The following is a 16,152-nucleotide window of genomic DNA, read 5'->3' on the forward strand; positions in this document are numbered from 1 at the left end:
GGCTTCATCCTCTCAGGTGGGATCATGGTAATGGTGACGCAGCACAGCAGGGCTGTTAGCTAAAGTCTAGGGCAGGAGGAGTGGCCCCCAGACTGTAGCCAGCAGTGTCCGCTGCCTCACCAATGGCAGCCTTTACAGTCTCTGAGCTGTGAAGACCCCCTTTCCTCTGTAGATGCTGCTCCCTGGTACCGTCCCCATGTCCCGTTGCTCTGGGTCAGCTGTGTGTGCAGGGCTATGCCAAGACCATCCATCCTATGGAGGTGTCAGGGCCATTTGGTATCCATTACTCAACTTGTCCCCTCCTCTCACCAGGTCCATGACTACCTGCGGAGTAAGCTCTGCTCCCTGTATGAGAGTGACTGCATCTTTGACAAGTTTGAGTGCGCCTGGAATGGAAGTGACAGGTGAGCCAGCTGCAGGCCCATAGCCTCAGACACCCTGCCGTGCCCCTCACCCTCCGCCCCACGAGGGATCTTTCCTGCAGTCTGACCCGAAACTGCTCTTTTGCTAGGCCAAGGTGTGGGAGCTCTCCCTGGCAGGCAGAGCTCTCCGACTCAAGTTCAGGTCTGAGAAGTGAACTTTTCTTCACTCTGACTGATGCTGACACCCACTTTAACACCCTGTCCTAGGGTGCTGTGGGATCTTAGGTCAGGATCAGCTAGGCGCCTTCTACACCCCAGGCCCTCGGGTGAGGGCTGTACCCCAGTGTCTCCATCCCCAGGAGACAGAAAGGCATTGGGCCACCCACACTTTCCTCCTGCTGTTACTCTGGCAGCCTCACGCACGCCCTCTGGGGCTCATAATTGTAACTGGTGGCCTAGTTGTGACCCTCCTCTCCCACCACACAGCCAGAAACGCGGCCCCTAGGACACGGCACAGGCGCCTTGCTGTGTTGCCTGGAACCAGCACACTGGCCGGTTTGCATCATTCCCCTGCTGCACTGAGCCTGCCTCTGTGTGCCTTCCCCCGACAGCTCAGATCTGTTGGGGAGGGGACACTGCTTCCCCTGTCCCCACTCATGCTTTATTAGGCCCCACCGGCCCCAGGCTCAGTTAGGTACCTGTGACTTTTCAGTGTAGGGGCTGGTGGGTGAGTCTCTCAGGGCCCGTGGATGGACAGCCACATATCCTCCTGTCCGGATGAAGGAGAGAGGCTCCAGGTGACCAGGGAAGCATAGCACCTGGCATGCTTTTGTACCAGAGCCCTGAGTCACTGCCTCCCGCCCCATTTTCCGTCCCTCCATCGGCAGGTGACAAGTGGTGACATGAGAGCCTCACCCCAGAGTCCCCTCCATCCGGGGCGTGTGTCTGCACAGGTGGCATCTGCTTTGCCCTGTGCCTGGGTGGGCAGGATGCTTCAGGGCTTCCGAGGTGGCCTGTAAGAGTGGCTGTGCTCAGGCCGTAAGCAGTGGTGGTGATGACAGGGAAGGGACCACTCCTAAGAAGCCACTCTGAGCAGGCCTGGACCCACACAGGGGCTGCGGTCGTCCCAAGGGCCCACGTCTTTTGCAGGGCTCTTAACAGAACCGTACTGAACACAAGGCATGTGTGGTGGTCCAGGGTATCCACTGAAGGATAAGGCAGGATATTAGGGTAGATGGCTGAAGGCTACTACCCACTGCCTGCGCTTTTATGTTGCCACCAGGGGGCGCATGTAACCAGACTGTGCCTGGGCTCAGCATAAAACCCAGCAAGCCTCTGGCTGATAGGCCCAGCTCTGGGGCTTAGCAACCTACTTCTGCCTGACACCTCCCACCCCTCCTTTCCTTCCTCCACATCCACTCTCCCTGACCTGGGATCCTGCCGGAGCACATTCCACCTTAGCAAGCTCTGCTGTCTCCTCTCCAGGAAGCTGCCCCGGTGCTCCCTGGCTTGCCCCACAGCCTCCTGGGCCTTCTTCCTATATCTTGTTATTGTGAAATGACAAATGCTCATCGCCTCTGTACCTGCTTCCCCCACCATCACCGGCAGGAGGGACCTCAGGAGACTGTCCGTGGTTGTTCATATTTCTGGGTAGTAAAGAACAACCCATCTTTTCCTTCTGTCTCTGGCCTCCTCTGAGTTTGGTCTGTCTATGGACAGAGACCTCAGTGCCTGCATCCCGGGTACCCAAGGATAAGAGGAGAAACAAATTCCCCATCCCTTTGAGGCCAGTCTGAGGCCTGCAGTCTGCTCTGTTAGACTGATGGAAGGTTTATACCCTTTAATAAATGGGCCCCTGGGTGTTACTCTGTGACACTACAACTCTTGGTGGTACCGTCATGCCCTCCAGCATCTTTGACTGGGGGCACAGGATCCAGCTTTGTTTCTAGTCCTAATCTTTTATTCTCTGGCTAGGACCAGATGAATTCACGTGAGTCAGCCCTCTGGAAAGTGGCTCCATGTAGCCTTGTGCCAATGTCTTAGGCTGAATGACACACACCACACACACACACACACACACACACACACACACACACATACACACAAGGCGTTGGGTCCCTCTTGGCGGTGGTGATCTGCGCTCTGTGCACACAAGACTGGTGTAGGCCTATGTCTTCATTAGCTGCTGAAACCATTTGAATATTCCCTCCTCTGTGGAAATCAGTTCCTTCCCCCTAGAGCTTTTCCTCCTCCTCTGCTCCCCACAGCTTTTCCAGCCTCCCCAACCTCAAATCCTTCCTCTAGGCCCAGGCTTGCTGTCCAAATGCACCATGGAGATAAGCTACTCCATGCCTCACTAGACGAAGCCCGTGGAACAGAAGGCACGGGACAGAAGTCTGCTTCCAGGGTCCTCTTGGCTGCTATGGCATTTGCCTCACCCCATGTGATCCATAGCAGTGAGCATTCATTTATTCATTGGCTCAGCCACTCAGGTTGTGGAGGGGAGGTAGGCCCGGCAGGTTCGGAGGCTCTGGGGCAGCCACAGTTAAATCTTAGAGTCATCCCTGTCTCTACTGCCGCTGGGGCTACAAGCAAGGATTGCTTCTCTTAGGCTATGCCCAAATGACGGGTAGGTACCTTTAATGTTGGGGCAGGATGAAAGGGTCCTAAAGTGGAGATGGCAGCTGAGATATAAGAGGTGGCCAGGGACACCAACAGAAAGTTGGCAGAGAGGCAAACAAGGCTCCCTGTCCCAGGAGTAACAACCCGCAGCTCCAGACTGTCTCTGTCCCCTCTGTCTTCCCACACTGACCCCTCTTCCTCTCACCAGCGTCATCATGACAGGGGCCTACAACAACTTCTTCCGCATGTTCGACCGCAACACCAAGCGGGATGTGACGCTGGAGGCCTCTAGGGAGAGCAGCAAACCCAGGGCAGTGCTCAAGCCCCGGCGCGTGTGTGTGGGTGGCAAGCGACGGCGTGATGACATCAGTGTGGACAGCTTGGACTTCACCAAGAAGATCCTGCACACAGCCTGGCACCCGGCCGAGAACATCATTGCCATTGCAGCCACCAACAACCTGTACATCTTCCAGGATAAGGTCAATTCTGACATGCATTAGTTGGCCTCAGTGGCCCTCTCTGCCACCTCTGTGGGAGGGCAGGATGGTGGCCGTGGTGGGGACGTGAGTCCCTAGGCTACAGTCGCCTTGGATGGTAGTTGCCGGTTTAAACAAAGGAAAGGAAACAGCTTCAGTGGATAAGATGGATGAGCCTGGTGGGCCTCAGGCCAGGGATTACGGTCCTTCCGCCTCAGGCTGGGCCTTTGTTTATCGCCAGGACTAATTCACATCTGGGGTGATTTTTACTGCAGTGGGTCACTTCCTTTCTGGGATAGTCAAGCTGGTCCCTGACGGGACTTCAGAGAAAGAGCGAAGCCCCCAAGCCAGGAAAGACCTGTCCTCAAAGGAGCCAGCCATGCGGGCCATGGCTCAAAGCTGCTGGCTCGTGTTGGATTTTGGACAGTGCATTTTCGTTGAGCGCTGGCAGTGCCAGCTGCTCTCTGGGGAGTTTGGGATGTCGTTCTGTGTCCTAGGTGCCGGGCCGGGGCAGGTCCTGAGAGACAGAGCTGAAGTCCTAGGGTTAACCGTGAGGCAGGGCTAGGTTCCTTGTGTGGCTTTTCCAGGCTGGGGTGAGTCCTGAGAGGCAGGACTGGGGACCCTGTGTGGCTATAGCCCTTACCTCACTGCCATCCATTTGTGAGTGCCCACTGCACGCTGGGCATGGTGCTCAGTCCATAGTGGCTGTGGATGGATCCTCACAGCCCACTCTGTGGTTTTGCTGTCACTCTCCCATGCTAGCCTGTCATCTTCCCACAGTTGGCCGCGGGTCCTGTCCTTGACTGAGGCAGGTATCCGCTCATTTCCGTAAGTCCCAGCTGGAGCTGGGATGTAGTTTCCACCCCTTTGTACATAGGAGGAAGCTGAGACAGAGAAAGGGGGTTCCTAAGGAGCCACACCCTGAGGCTGAGTTGAGGTCCCTCGCAGGTCTTCCCACGGGTTCTTCCCCACCCTCCACGTTAGTTTTAAGCGGCATCCCAGTGGAAGGTTCTGCAAGGGAAGCATCCCCACCTTGTGAAGTCGGAGCAGGTGCCCTGGTGAGCGGATGACATGAGAGAGAAGATGGAGAGGAGCTACCGTGGCTCCCCACTCTGCCTGGTGGCACCCGGGCATGCCTCCCAGACGCTTCACCTACACGGTACCCGCAGCTTTCTCCTCATCCTCCCAGACGCTCCCCCAAGGAGGTTGCATGCAGCCAGGCAGCCCGGGAGGACATTCACTCGGACCTCCCCAGAGCCACAGGTCAGTGGCCATTCACGGTGACCCCTGCCCTATCCTCACTCCTGGAACCCCAGAACTGCAGGGTTTGACATTTTGACTCTGGAAGCAGAGAGCAGGGGGCTTTAGTTTTTACAACATGAGCTGCCACCCAGGAAACAGATGCAATGGAACTTTTTTTCCTCAGTGGATCAAGGTATCCTTGTGTGTGTAAAAGCACAAACCGCATGCACACTCACTTCTGGCCATGTATTTACACAGACACTGGCCCATTACATTTTCGTTTTATTTTCTTTTTTTAATCAACGTGAATGAAGAATGTTTATCCATCACTGTAAAATTCAGGCGCTCTGGACAGTATCATATGTACATATTGGCTCTGATTAAAGTGAGCAGTCAAAAGATCGGACGGCTTTCCCCTCTTGTAAAGAAGTTGAAGAATGTGGCCATTTGTACATAAATCCCATTGAAGCCAAAATCCAGGTGAGAGGCCTTACACACCGGCCTGGCTCTCTGGCACACCGGCCTGCCTTTGGGAGTTGCTTGCTGCTGTGAGACCACAGGTGTCAGATGTACCGTCTTCAGAGTCAAATCTCACACGGTCTTCAAAAGGAAGGGTCGTGCACACACCCCTAGTATCTAGATTTCTGTTTTAAATGTTGGGTACCAAAGTAGGAAGGAAGAAGAGAGACAGAAACAGATCTCAGAAGAAAAGCATGTCCTTGGGACCCCAGGAAGTCACCCAGGTCCAGAGCGACTGCGAATAGTATTGTATTGACAGAGGAAAAAGGTGCGGAGGGGGGAGGGGCAGTGCGAGAAACAGCAGGACTGGAGACAAGCCACAGACTCTGCCACCTTACTCTGCTTAAGTTCTCTGGTCTTGAATGTGTGGCATTCCCATAATCATCGAGACACTGCTGGGGTTTTGGGTTTGTCCCTTCTGCTTTGGTTGTTCCCTGAGGGCGAAGCCCTTGGAGGCTGTTGGGTTTGTATGTGCTGGTAACACAGTCAGGCCCAGTCATTTGGGGTTCTGTGGCTCATAGGTGCATTCTTTTCTTTCTTCGGTGTCTCACAAATTATCCAACTGTTGAATAAAATTATAAATATGTTAATACCAGCTTTTTCCAATAAAATAACAAATGTTACATCTAAGATGAGGCTCAGAAGGCTGCTGATTAGAGCTGACCTGGGAAGGGGAGCTAGTGAGGTGGGTGGGTAGGGAGGGAGCTAAGGGGGTGGGTAGGGAGGGGAGCTAGTGGGGTGGGTGGGTAGGGAGGGAGCTAAGGGGGTGGGTGGGTAGGGAGGGGAGCTAGTGGGGTGGGTGGGTAGGGAGGGAGCTAGTGGGGTGGGTGGGTAGGGAGGGAGCTAGTGAGGTGGGTGGGTAGGGAGGTAGCTAGTGGGGTGGGTGGGTAGGGAGGGAGCTAAGGGGGTGGGTGGGTAGGGAGGTAGCTAGTGGGGTGGGTGGGTAGGGAGGGAGCTAAGGGGGTGGGTGGGTAGGGAGGGAGCTAAGGGGGTGGGTGGGTAGGGAGGGAGCTAAGGGGGTGGGTGGGTAGGGAGGGGAGCTAGTGGGGTGGGTGAGGTAGGGAGGGAGCTAGTGGGGTGGATGGGTAGGGAGGGGAGCTAGTGGGGTGGGTGGGTAGGGAGGGAGCTAGTGGGGTGGGTGAGGTAGGGAGGGAGCTAGTGGGGTGGGTGGGTAGGGAGGGAGCTAAGGGGGTGGGTGAGGTAGGGAGGGAGCTAGTGGGGTGGGTGGGTAGGCAGTGGCTCCCATCAAGACTGGGCGACATCTAGCATCGTCTTTTTTTTTACCCTGATTCTAACTCAAGTGGAAGGTATAGTCAGTATGGACGACAACCCTACAGGTCTGGCATGTGCCTGTGGGAGGGGCCCTCAGATGGTGCCCGCATGTGTTTCATGACAGGTGGCCTGTATCCCTTTGTGGTAGGTGTGTATAACTCACCATAAACACAGGTAAGGAAACTGAGGCTCAAAGAGAAATATTAATCCAGTATTCCAGATGCAGGAGCTATCTGGGGCTGGCCTCAACTCTAGAGCCCCTTGGTGGCCCTCACCCTGCAGAGGCCTTGGGTTCTGGGAATGGACAGCCAGGTGGAGGAAGGCCATGCATGGACCGCTGGATTGTCAGGGAGTCATGGCTCCCCCGTCCCTGTAATCCCTGTAGCCCAGCCCCCACACAGTCAAGGCCTTTTAGACTCAGGAGGGAGGCATAAGTGTGACTAAGGCAGAGGTGGGAATCTGTTCACAGCCTTCAGGTCAGCATGGAGATGAGAAGGCCCCTTCTTGGCTGTGTGGCATTTGGCTAACCTCTGACCCACACGTGTAAACAGGGCCTCTGGGTGACTAACACGATAAAAGCTCCATCGTGGAACCTCCGTGCCCCTGAGCAGGCTGTGATACAGGATCGGCTAGCCTAGGCGCCATAGGATGTTTCTCAGAGAGTGTGGACGGAGTACTGTTACCACCCATTTCATATATGGAAACACTGAGGCTCAGAGGTGACTGCGCATCGTGTCTGAATTGGTAGAACTAGTAGCCGGTGGGTAAGGATTCAAACTATCACTGCCAAAGCGCTAGCACAGTGTGGATGCTCAGGTTGGCATCCGATACTGTGACCTCAGCCCACCAAGTATAACTTCAGCTACAGTGATGGAGCACCGTCGCTGGTGTCAGTGGCTGCTCCCATGGTCTTTGAGGTGGAGGGACTATCCCGGATGATCTAGGCGGTCCCGTCAGGTCTCCTGCGTTCTCCGTAGTGGAGGGCTATCCCACAGTGACATCAGGAAAGGTTCAGAGAGGCACACGAAGATGAGGCAGTCATGGCTGGCTGTAGAGGTGGAGGAGAAGCCACAGCCACACTAGGAGGCCTCTACTCCCTCACTGGCCTGGAGTTTGCCAATTCTGGTAGCTAGCCAGTGAGCCCCAGGGATCCTCCTGATGCCCCCATGGTGCCACCATGATTGGCTATTTCCCATGGGTTCCAGAAATCTATAACATTCCCACCTCCCTTCATAGACAGGATGCTCATAGCGGTCCCATGACTTGCCAGGTTGCACAGCACACAGCAGGCAGCAAGGGTGGGAACCTGATCCACCCTGACCACACCCTGACCACACCCAGGCCCTCCTGAAGGGAAAGAGGGTGGTGCTGTCCTGAAGAGTTGAGTGGCCAGAGGTGGGGAGGAATGGATCCCAGGGCCAGAACTTGAACAGCAGAGGCAGCTGCTCCCTGGACAGCAGACAGGCCCCCTGATACCCTGGGAGGAACTTTCCAGGCCTTCATGAAGCAGTGCTCAGGTTCAGGCTCAGGCTTTCAGAGTCTTTCAGCTGCCATCTGCCCTTTGGAAACAAACTTGCGTGTAAATCTCTCCACAGCCCTGTGAGCCCTGGGTGATCCCTGCACCTGTGAACCCCTTCACTCCGTGTCATCGGTAAGAATAGGGACTCCTCTGGGTCTGGGGAGATGGATCTGCCATCTGATGGATGCTGAACTTAAAACCCACGGGGGGAAAAAGCCAATCATGGTGGCACACGGTTGTAACCCTGGCATGGGGAAGGGGAGACAGGAGGATCTCTAGGGCTAGTTCCCACCCTGGACCAGCTACTGGAGTCACCAAGACCCAAGCCAATGAGAGACACTCAAAAAATAAAGTGGCAGTTCCTGAGGAACAATATCCAAGGCTGACCTCTGGCCATGACACGCACAGGCACACCTGTGCACGCGTGTGAGCACACACACACACATGCTGAATAAGGATGCCTTTGAGACACGTGCCGTATTAATGATTGCATAACTCAGTCTCCATGTTGTCCCATAGGAGATGGTAAGTTGTTAGGGGCTACTCACTGCCAGGTTGGTGCCAGGGTCAGCCCCCAGGGCCGCTGGTCAGAATGCCCATACTGTGCTCTGGACTTTCTAGCAGCATGGGGCCTGCAGGTGTGTCGGTGGATGTTTCTAGCCGCTGTGCAAACTTTTGCCGTGCCTGGAGGTATTGTAGTAGTGCCCACTGATGGAGACCCTAAGGGCCCGACCCCGCTGTGCTCCTTATTTCTTCTTATAGCGAGCCCACCCTTGGTTCTGTTAATCCTCACATTACAGAAATGAGGGACTTGAGGTCCAGAGAGGTCTAGGGACTGCTTATGGCCACACAGTAAAGGCAGAGGCCAGACTGGAACCTGGGTCTCTGACACCTATGCAGCCTCACATTCTAGAGCTGAGATGAGCTCGGGAGGGACATTCTTCCTGGTTCAGAACTTTGTTCTTTCTGCTCCAACACTTGCCAGCCACAGGGTGCTGCACAGCCAGCAGCACGACCCCAAGGGAGTGTTCCCATTTCTGTGGTATCTACTGGCTTCCCTTATCTGTACCCAAAAGGCTGCTGCACAGTGGCTGTGGCCACTCTGAGGAAAACCACTATTGCTGAAACACATATGTCTCCCCGGCAGAATCACAGAGAGAGAGAGAGAGAGAGGGAGGGAGGGAGGGAGGAAGAGAGAGAGAGAGAGAGGGAGGGAGGGAGGGAGGGAGGGAGGGAGGGACGGAGGGAGGGAGGGAGGAAGAGAGAGAGAGAGAGAGGGAGGGAGGGAGGGAGGGAGGGAGGGAGGGAGGGAGGGAGGAAGAGAGAGACAAAGAGCCAGAGAAACAGAGAGACAGACAGAGAGACAGAAGTAAACCCTGAGTACTCCAGGATGCTCCTGTCTTTGCCTCCCCAGCTCTGGGATTACGAGTCTATACCATCACACCCAGGTTGTCGTTTGTTTGTTTCATAGTGGTGCTGGGGACTGAACTCAGGTCCCCATGCTTACACAGCAAGCCCTTTGCTGACTGAGCCTACCCTTGGCCCCCATACCCGCCAAGTCCTAATCAATCAACCTTGTAGAGTCTGCAACCTAGATCTCCCCCCACCCCCCCGGGGGGAACTTTAGCTCACAGGGCACAAGGAATGCTTGTGGGAAGGCCACATCTGGCCTCAGCAGACAAAGCCCAGACCTCTGTCCCCACAAAGGGGGTGTCACAGCAGGAGGATAAGTGAGGGCCACACGGGTGAGGGCTTCCACATCTCTATACCGTAGCTTAGCCTCAGGATGTCTGAAAATTGCCAAGTCCTGGCAGGCAGGGAGGGATATTGCCTCCTTAAACTTCATTAAACAAACTAATCCAAGAGTGATGGAAACATGTGGAAAAACAAAATTTATTCAGGAAAAAAGGTGAGGTGCTCACCTTTGTTGATAGCCATGGGCTCAAAGCATTCAAGGCTCCTGGGGCGTATCAGCATTTACTGGGGTGCCGTGTGTGCAGTACCCATGGAGGCCAGCAGAGGGCCATCAGCGCTTCCAGCCAGTTGTGAGCCAGTGCTCTTAACACTGAGCCACCTCTCCACTCCAGACTTTGTGTGGACTTTTTTAGGGGTGAGGAAAAGAACCCGCAGGACTGTGACTGCTGCCTGGGGAGGGCTGGAGAGTCTATCCTTAGCTGCTGCTGTGTAAGCAGCATAAAGCCATGCCAATCAGCATCTCCCAGTTTGGGGCTCCAGGAATAGACAGGCCCCTGTCAGAGGAATCTGCGGTCAGGCTGCATTTTGAGTTGGGGGGGGTTACCTGGATGGAGGCTGTTCCGTTTGCTTGGGTGGCTGCTGGCCTGAGGGCTCCACCCATCAGCATGCAGGCCTCTCCATAGAGTCAGAGCCACTGTTGTGAGAGAAGCCTTGCTCAGAGCCGCCACCCCTTTAAAGGGTCTGCTCTTTTGTCACGTTCTGCTGCCCGGAGACCACCCCCACTGCACTGGAGCAGCTGCTGCAGGTGTGTGGAGACCATGGGCCATCATGGAGGCCACCCCAGGACCTCAGCAAGAAGAGACAAGCAATATGGCCTCAAGTTACCAGGCTCAGCCTGGGCCTTGGTGGCCACCCACCCTTAATGGGGCAATCATACACATAAACACAGTGAAAGCAGAGAAAGGGGGTTTGTTCACTGTGGCCGCACTGGAAAGAGGAGCAAAGACGTCTGGTGACACACACCCCCACGTCCTTTTTCAGGGCTGTGTCACGAAGTGAGTTTAAGTAGAGAGGAAGAGGTTTGCATAATTTAGCAGGCCTGGTCGAGGGGCGGTCCTGCCCATCATTGTCTCAGCTCCAGTATCTTTTGCACGGTGGTCTGACAAGTCAGAATTGTGTAAGATCTCTTCCTGGGAGACAAGTCCCCTTCCGCCTGGCACCAGGCCTTTTCCTTCTCCCAGTATGAGACTCCTGGACTACTCCCGTGGCTTGGAAACCATTGTTTCAAGACTCTCATAGTCAGAAGGAGGGTCTCTCTAGAATATCTTCATTTCTGCAAGGAGGGTGACATGTGACACCAGTCACAGGACACATTTGACTCTCTTGAGAGCCTTCAAGACCCAGTACCAAGCTACTACTTGGCATCCCAGGATGAGATCAGCCCAGGGACCTGGGAGAAAACCCCTGGGCTACAGTGTCCCACACAGCAGCTCATCCTGATTAAATAGGAAGATGGGGGCTGGGAAGATGGCTCAGTAGTTAAGAATACTAGTAGCTCTTGCAGAGGACCCAGGTTCACTTCCCAGCACCCACATAGTGGCTCACAAGCATCTGTAATTGCAGGTCCAGGGAATCCAGCGTCCTCTTCTGGTCTCTGCAGATACCAGGCCCACATGTAGTGCACATACACATATGCAAAACACATAAAATTATACATATATATGTATGTGTGTATTAAAATATGAAGATATGAACCTTTATTACTGTCTGAAAAAATATCCTCTACTCAGAATGAAGCCCAAGCCCATTGAGTTTGGTTGCTCAATTTTCTTGCTCACCCGAGTCCTTCCCACGTCTGGTTCCTTCTCACCCAGTCTCCCTTTCAAAGAAACTGCTGCTCAAGTTCAACCACTTGACGCACAGATGAAACAAAGCTTCCGGGCCTCCAGCGCTGTTTCCTAGCAACCATAGCTTTGAGAGCTGGAAATCATCACGGGAGTGTGGAGTGACTGTCTCAATGAGAGCCTTGGAACAGACAGAGCTCAGCTCTCTTTACCTGTCACTGTCAGGATTAGCCAGTCACACGGCCAGCTGACTCGATGGGTCTCAGAGAGAAGGCTGGGGGTCCACATAAAAAGTTAGTGGTGGGAGCTCAACTATCAAATCTGAATCCCCAAAGTCTAAACATGGGAAATGGGCAGGGTAGTAAGAGCCGCGAGTGTTCATGATACTGTCTGAAACACTGTGAAGGGACGAACGGCAGTGCCCTTGGGAAGTCAGTGACTGCCATCACCCAGCTGTTCATCCAACACATGTTCCCAGGGCCTACTGAGTGCCACAAGGTGAGAGAGCTTGGGTTCTGATCTCAGCTTCAGCAGTGGCTGTGGACCTAAGGGATGGCACCCTAACCTGCTGAGTTCCTCCATGTGTTGATCCCGTCTGCAGACCTGGAGGACACAGCCTTGCCTGGAGGGCCTACTGTTCCCCCCTACCTTGTGCCTGACCCCTGCAATCCCACTGCAGAGTGTGACTGGGTCCTGTTGTCCCTGAGAAAAGTGAGGCGGTGTGTATAGTGCATGCTGGGACTTGGAGGCCACACTGAGGACAGCAGCAGCTGCAGAGAGTGGTGGGAACTCAGGGAGAGGGTGCGGGGCAGGGAGGGGATCTGAGTTGGAGCTTGGAGCCCGTGCCAACTGAAAGTGGCCTGAGCTGTCCATATTCATCTCAGGAAGCCTGGCACTGCCAGTGTGGGGTCTGCCAGGATCTGAACCCTCGAGGCAGAGCAGCAGGAGAGCCACTGGTGTTTGTTGCTTCATGGCCACTGCCACCCGACTCTGCTGGGCTCTGGACTGGTGTGGGCGTCTCCCAGGGACTGGAAGATGAGTGCTGTTGGTCATGAGATGCCAGCCACATCAGACTGTGGCACGGAGACTCTCAGTAACAGCGGCATAAATGAGGGCCCATCTCTGCATGGAAGTCTGAGCTGGGACAGACTTTCACCTCGTGACTGTGGGACTCTTTCTCAGTCCTTTCCCACCAAGATTTGTCTTTGCCCATGATGACATGGGAGCGTAAGGGTTGCAGGTGCTCTGTCTGTCAGCTGTAGGACCTGGCCACTGGCTCTGTCTGTTTCCATTAGTTCCCTGGCCACAGGGAGCTGCAGGTGGGGGCGGGGGATAGGGACACACCTGAGTTGAAGATTACACTAGACTGGTTGACTGATTAGAACTCTGATTGTGGAGAGTTAGAATGTTTGGAGTCCCCTTACTGGCTGTTCATTGCCCAACCCTTGAGCCCCACCTAACATCCTTATGACTATCAGATAAATCCTCTGGAACACATGCTTAGCAGACAACTTGCTTCCTTCAATCCAAAAGCTAAGCATCTCATCAGACTGCGTCTGAAGCCCATAGCAGCAACTGCCCCACTTGGCTGTAGGCTGCCTACCTCCCCTCCACCACAATGGTTTCTGACTTTGTTCTGCAATTAACACAATCTCATGTGACCACTTCTGTGGTGGAACAGGTCTTTTAGGACACCCTGGAATGGTTCTGGCTCCAGCCCAGTCACTCATATTGGGCTCACAATAAACTCTCCCTTATTCTTTTTGAGGAAAGAGCTGAGTTTTGCATCAACACAGGGGCAGCTGTGTCATGAGATTATTTTTGAGCAACTAAAATGCCAGCTTAAAAACCAGGTCCTCACTACCATGGAGGAAGGGAACCTCGGGGACATCTTCCCACTCTTCCTGCCTCTGACAGACCAATGGTTCTGTTCACTAAAGTGCTGCATCTCAGGACTCCCAGAAACCTTAGATTTCAAGCTGGGTCCCAGCACCTCCAGAAGGACTTTGGGGGAGGCCAGATTCATTCCTGAGGCTTGCCAACAAGTGCTATAGGACAGACAGAGCTGTCATGTTTATGATGGGCACAGACTACAGAGACAATGGACCCTGAGAAATTGGGATTTCTCTGTAGTTATGCTGGAAGAAAAGGCTGGTGCCATGATGCCAGCCTGAGGGAGAGCTTTTCTCTCCAGAATGATTTTATACAATCCTGACAACGTGTCAGATCATCCTGCAAGAGAAACTGGAGCTGAGACAAGGAGTGGGACCCCCTGACCAGGATTTAAGCATAGCTCTGTCCCTCTGTTTAAATCTCAAGTCCCCTAGAGCAGTGGTCCTCAACTTTCCTAATGCTGAGACCCTTTAGTACAATTCCTCATGACCCCAACCATAAAATTATTTTCATTGCTCATCATAACTGTAGTTTTGCTACTGTTACGAATCATAATGTAAATATGCGTTTTCGGATGGTCTTAGGCCACTCCTATGAGAGGGTCATTCAACCTCCAAAGGGGTCACGACCCACAGGTTGAGAACCACTTCCTTAGAGGTACTTGGAGAGGAATGTTACTAACCATCTTTCTCTTTCCAGTGTGGCCACATAAAATAACCCCCTTTGTCTGCTTTCTATTCCCGAGTGTTCAGTCTGCCTGTGGAGGGTGGTACCCAGGGCTGTGCAGTGAGGGCTTACAGACCCAGCTTCTGCCCCTAACAACTCTCATAGCAGGTGCCCCTCAGCACAGAGCCCGAGTCTCTGGACCAAGAGTGAGCATCCCGACGACAGCCCTCCTGAGACAGCTCCACAGTGGATCTGGCCTGTGGGTGTGGCAGCTGGATTTAGGGCAGAAGGCCCAGGGCTGTGCAGGTCTGAATGACAGAGGCTGCACCCCTAACCAAGACCTGGCCTGGGCCAGAAACTCTGCTTTGGCTGGAGGGCCTCGGGCTGCACACCGGGGTCAGAACCCTTAGGTGGCAGGCCTCTCCCTGACATAAAGTCACTTCTAAGGACAGCAGGCAAAGAGACCAAGGCTGCTGCCAGAGAAGTTTTAACGTGGGGAGGGCAAGATCTGGGGCCGGGGACCCTGCCACTAGCCACATTCTCAGGTCTCCCTAATGGTTGTATGGGATGCATTCGGGCAACTAGCTAATAGAGATGAGGAGTATTTCAGACATTGAGTCACAGATACTGGCCAGAGGTTTTGGTTACATGGTCAGGAGGAAGGAGGGCTATGCAGACAGCTGGGAGCTAGGGCCTCTGTTTGGATCCAGTCATTTAACTCAGCCCCAATCTAAACATTGCTGTTTTCTATTTTAAATAGGAAACCAGCAAGGACGTCACAGTGCCTCTGGCCCAAGGTTCTGCTCCAGGAATGTTCTCCTTTTAAAAGAGAACATGTTCACGGAGGGCTTATTGATGTCTTGTGATCACCTTCCCCGACAATCAACTTTTCTCCTCCTCAAACAGTCGACACTGCTGGGGCTTGCTCAAGGCAGCTGCACGGGGAGGGAGCAGATGTGGAGCTCAGCAGCTGCTATGGGCTGGGGATGCTGCTCCACTAGAGAGCAAGGCTTCTAGCTACACACCAGGGTGCCCTATGGCATTCCATTTCTGCCCTGGGTCACTGCAAAGAAGCTCTGAGAAGTGCTGTCCCAGACAGGGACACGCAGGGGTTTGAAGTAGAGTGAGAGGTGGCACCCAGTAGCTGAGACTGGCTGCGGTTCTCCCTACAAGTCCACTCCACTCCCAGGGGTATCAGTCATGAGCTGATGGTAGCAGCGTGGTGGCTCAGGGACAGACCCATTGGAGTCCCCTCCTGGCTCTCTGAACCTAGTCTTTCTTGACAACCCCCATCTAGGTGGAGATGAACCGAGATCATCTGTGATTTGTTCCAAGAGTCCCATACAGTCGGTGGCATGGTGACTGCATAGAAATCAAATGGCAGTTTGGTGGCTCACCTTTGTAATCTTGAGACTTAGAAGGTTTGAGGTAGAAGGATCACCGACTTTGAGGCCAGCCTAGGCTACACAGTGAATTTCGGGCCACCCTGAGCTATGTACATAGTGAGACCCTATTAAGTTAAACAAAACAAAAGGTAACACCAAGGAGGGGCACACGCCTAAATGGAGCCTGTCCTAGTTAGCTTTAACTATACTTAACATAGGCTTGAGTCACCTGAGAGGGAGTCTCAACTGATTGCTCAGATCAGAGTAGTCTGCAGCATGCCTACAGGGTTAGTCCATACTGTTATAGAGAGGGAAGGCCCGGCCCATGGTGGGCGGTAGCATTCGCTGGACAGGTGATGCTGGGCTGTAAAAGAAGTTAGCTAAGCTTGGGTCTGTGAGCAAACCAGAGAGCGAGTAACCATCATGGAATTGCGGCTTCCCTGCTGTGAGTGAGGGATTCCATGTAGGCCTACCTTGAGTTCCTGCCCTGCCCTCCCTCAGTGATGGAAATTCAAGACAATTAACCCCTTTCCTCCCCTAAGTTGCTTTTGGTCCTGGTGCTTGCTACAGTAATGAAACTAGCCCAGTGTCCTAACTTGTCCAGTCCCTGTGACAAATTCTGATTATGCCCCTGTGGAATTACTGTACATGACTAAA

General features: G+C 53.9%; 1 protein-coding gene across 2 annotated transcripts in view; it reads left to right on the forward strand.

Annotated features, from left to right (window-relative positions):
* The window catches only part of Ppp2r2c (protein phosphatase 2 regulatory subunit Bgamma), an 82,884-nt gene extending 77,033 nt beyond the window's left edge, over positions 1–5,851 (forward strand). For both annotated transcript variants that reach the window (XM_005068839.4, XM_040746996.1), the window contains exons 8-9: positions 313–404; positions 3,193–5,851. In XM_005068839.4, coding sequence (XP_005068896.1) covers positions 313–404; positions 3,193–3,484 — 384 coding nt within the window. In that variant the 3' untranslated portion in view covers positions 3,485–5,851. The remainder of the gene's footprint in view (positions 1–312; positions 405–3,192) is intronic.
* Positions 5,852–16,152: the final 10,301 nt, after the last annotated feature.

Source organism: Mesocricetus auratus, unplaced genomic scaffold (assembly GCF_017639785.1).
Source record: "Mesocricetus auratus isolate SY011 unplaced genomic scaffold, BCM_Maur_2.0 Super-Scaffold_100006, whole genome shotgun sequence".
Lineage (NCBI taxonomy): Eukaryota > Metazoa > Chordata > Mammalia > Rodentia > Cricetidae > Mesocricetus > Mesocricetus auratus.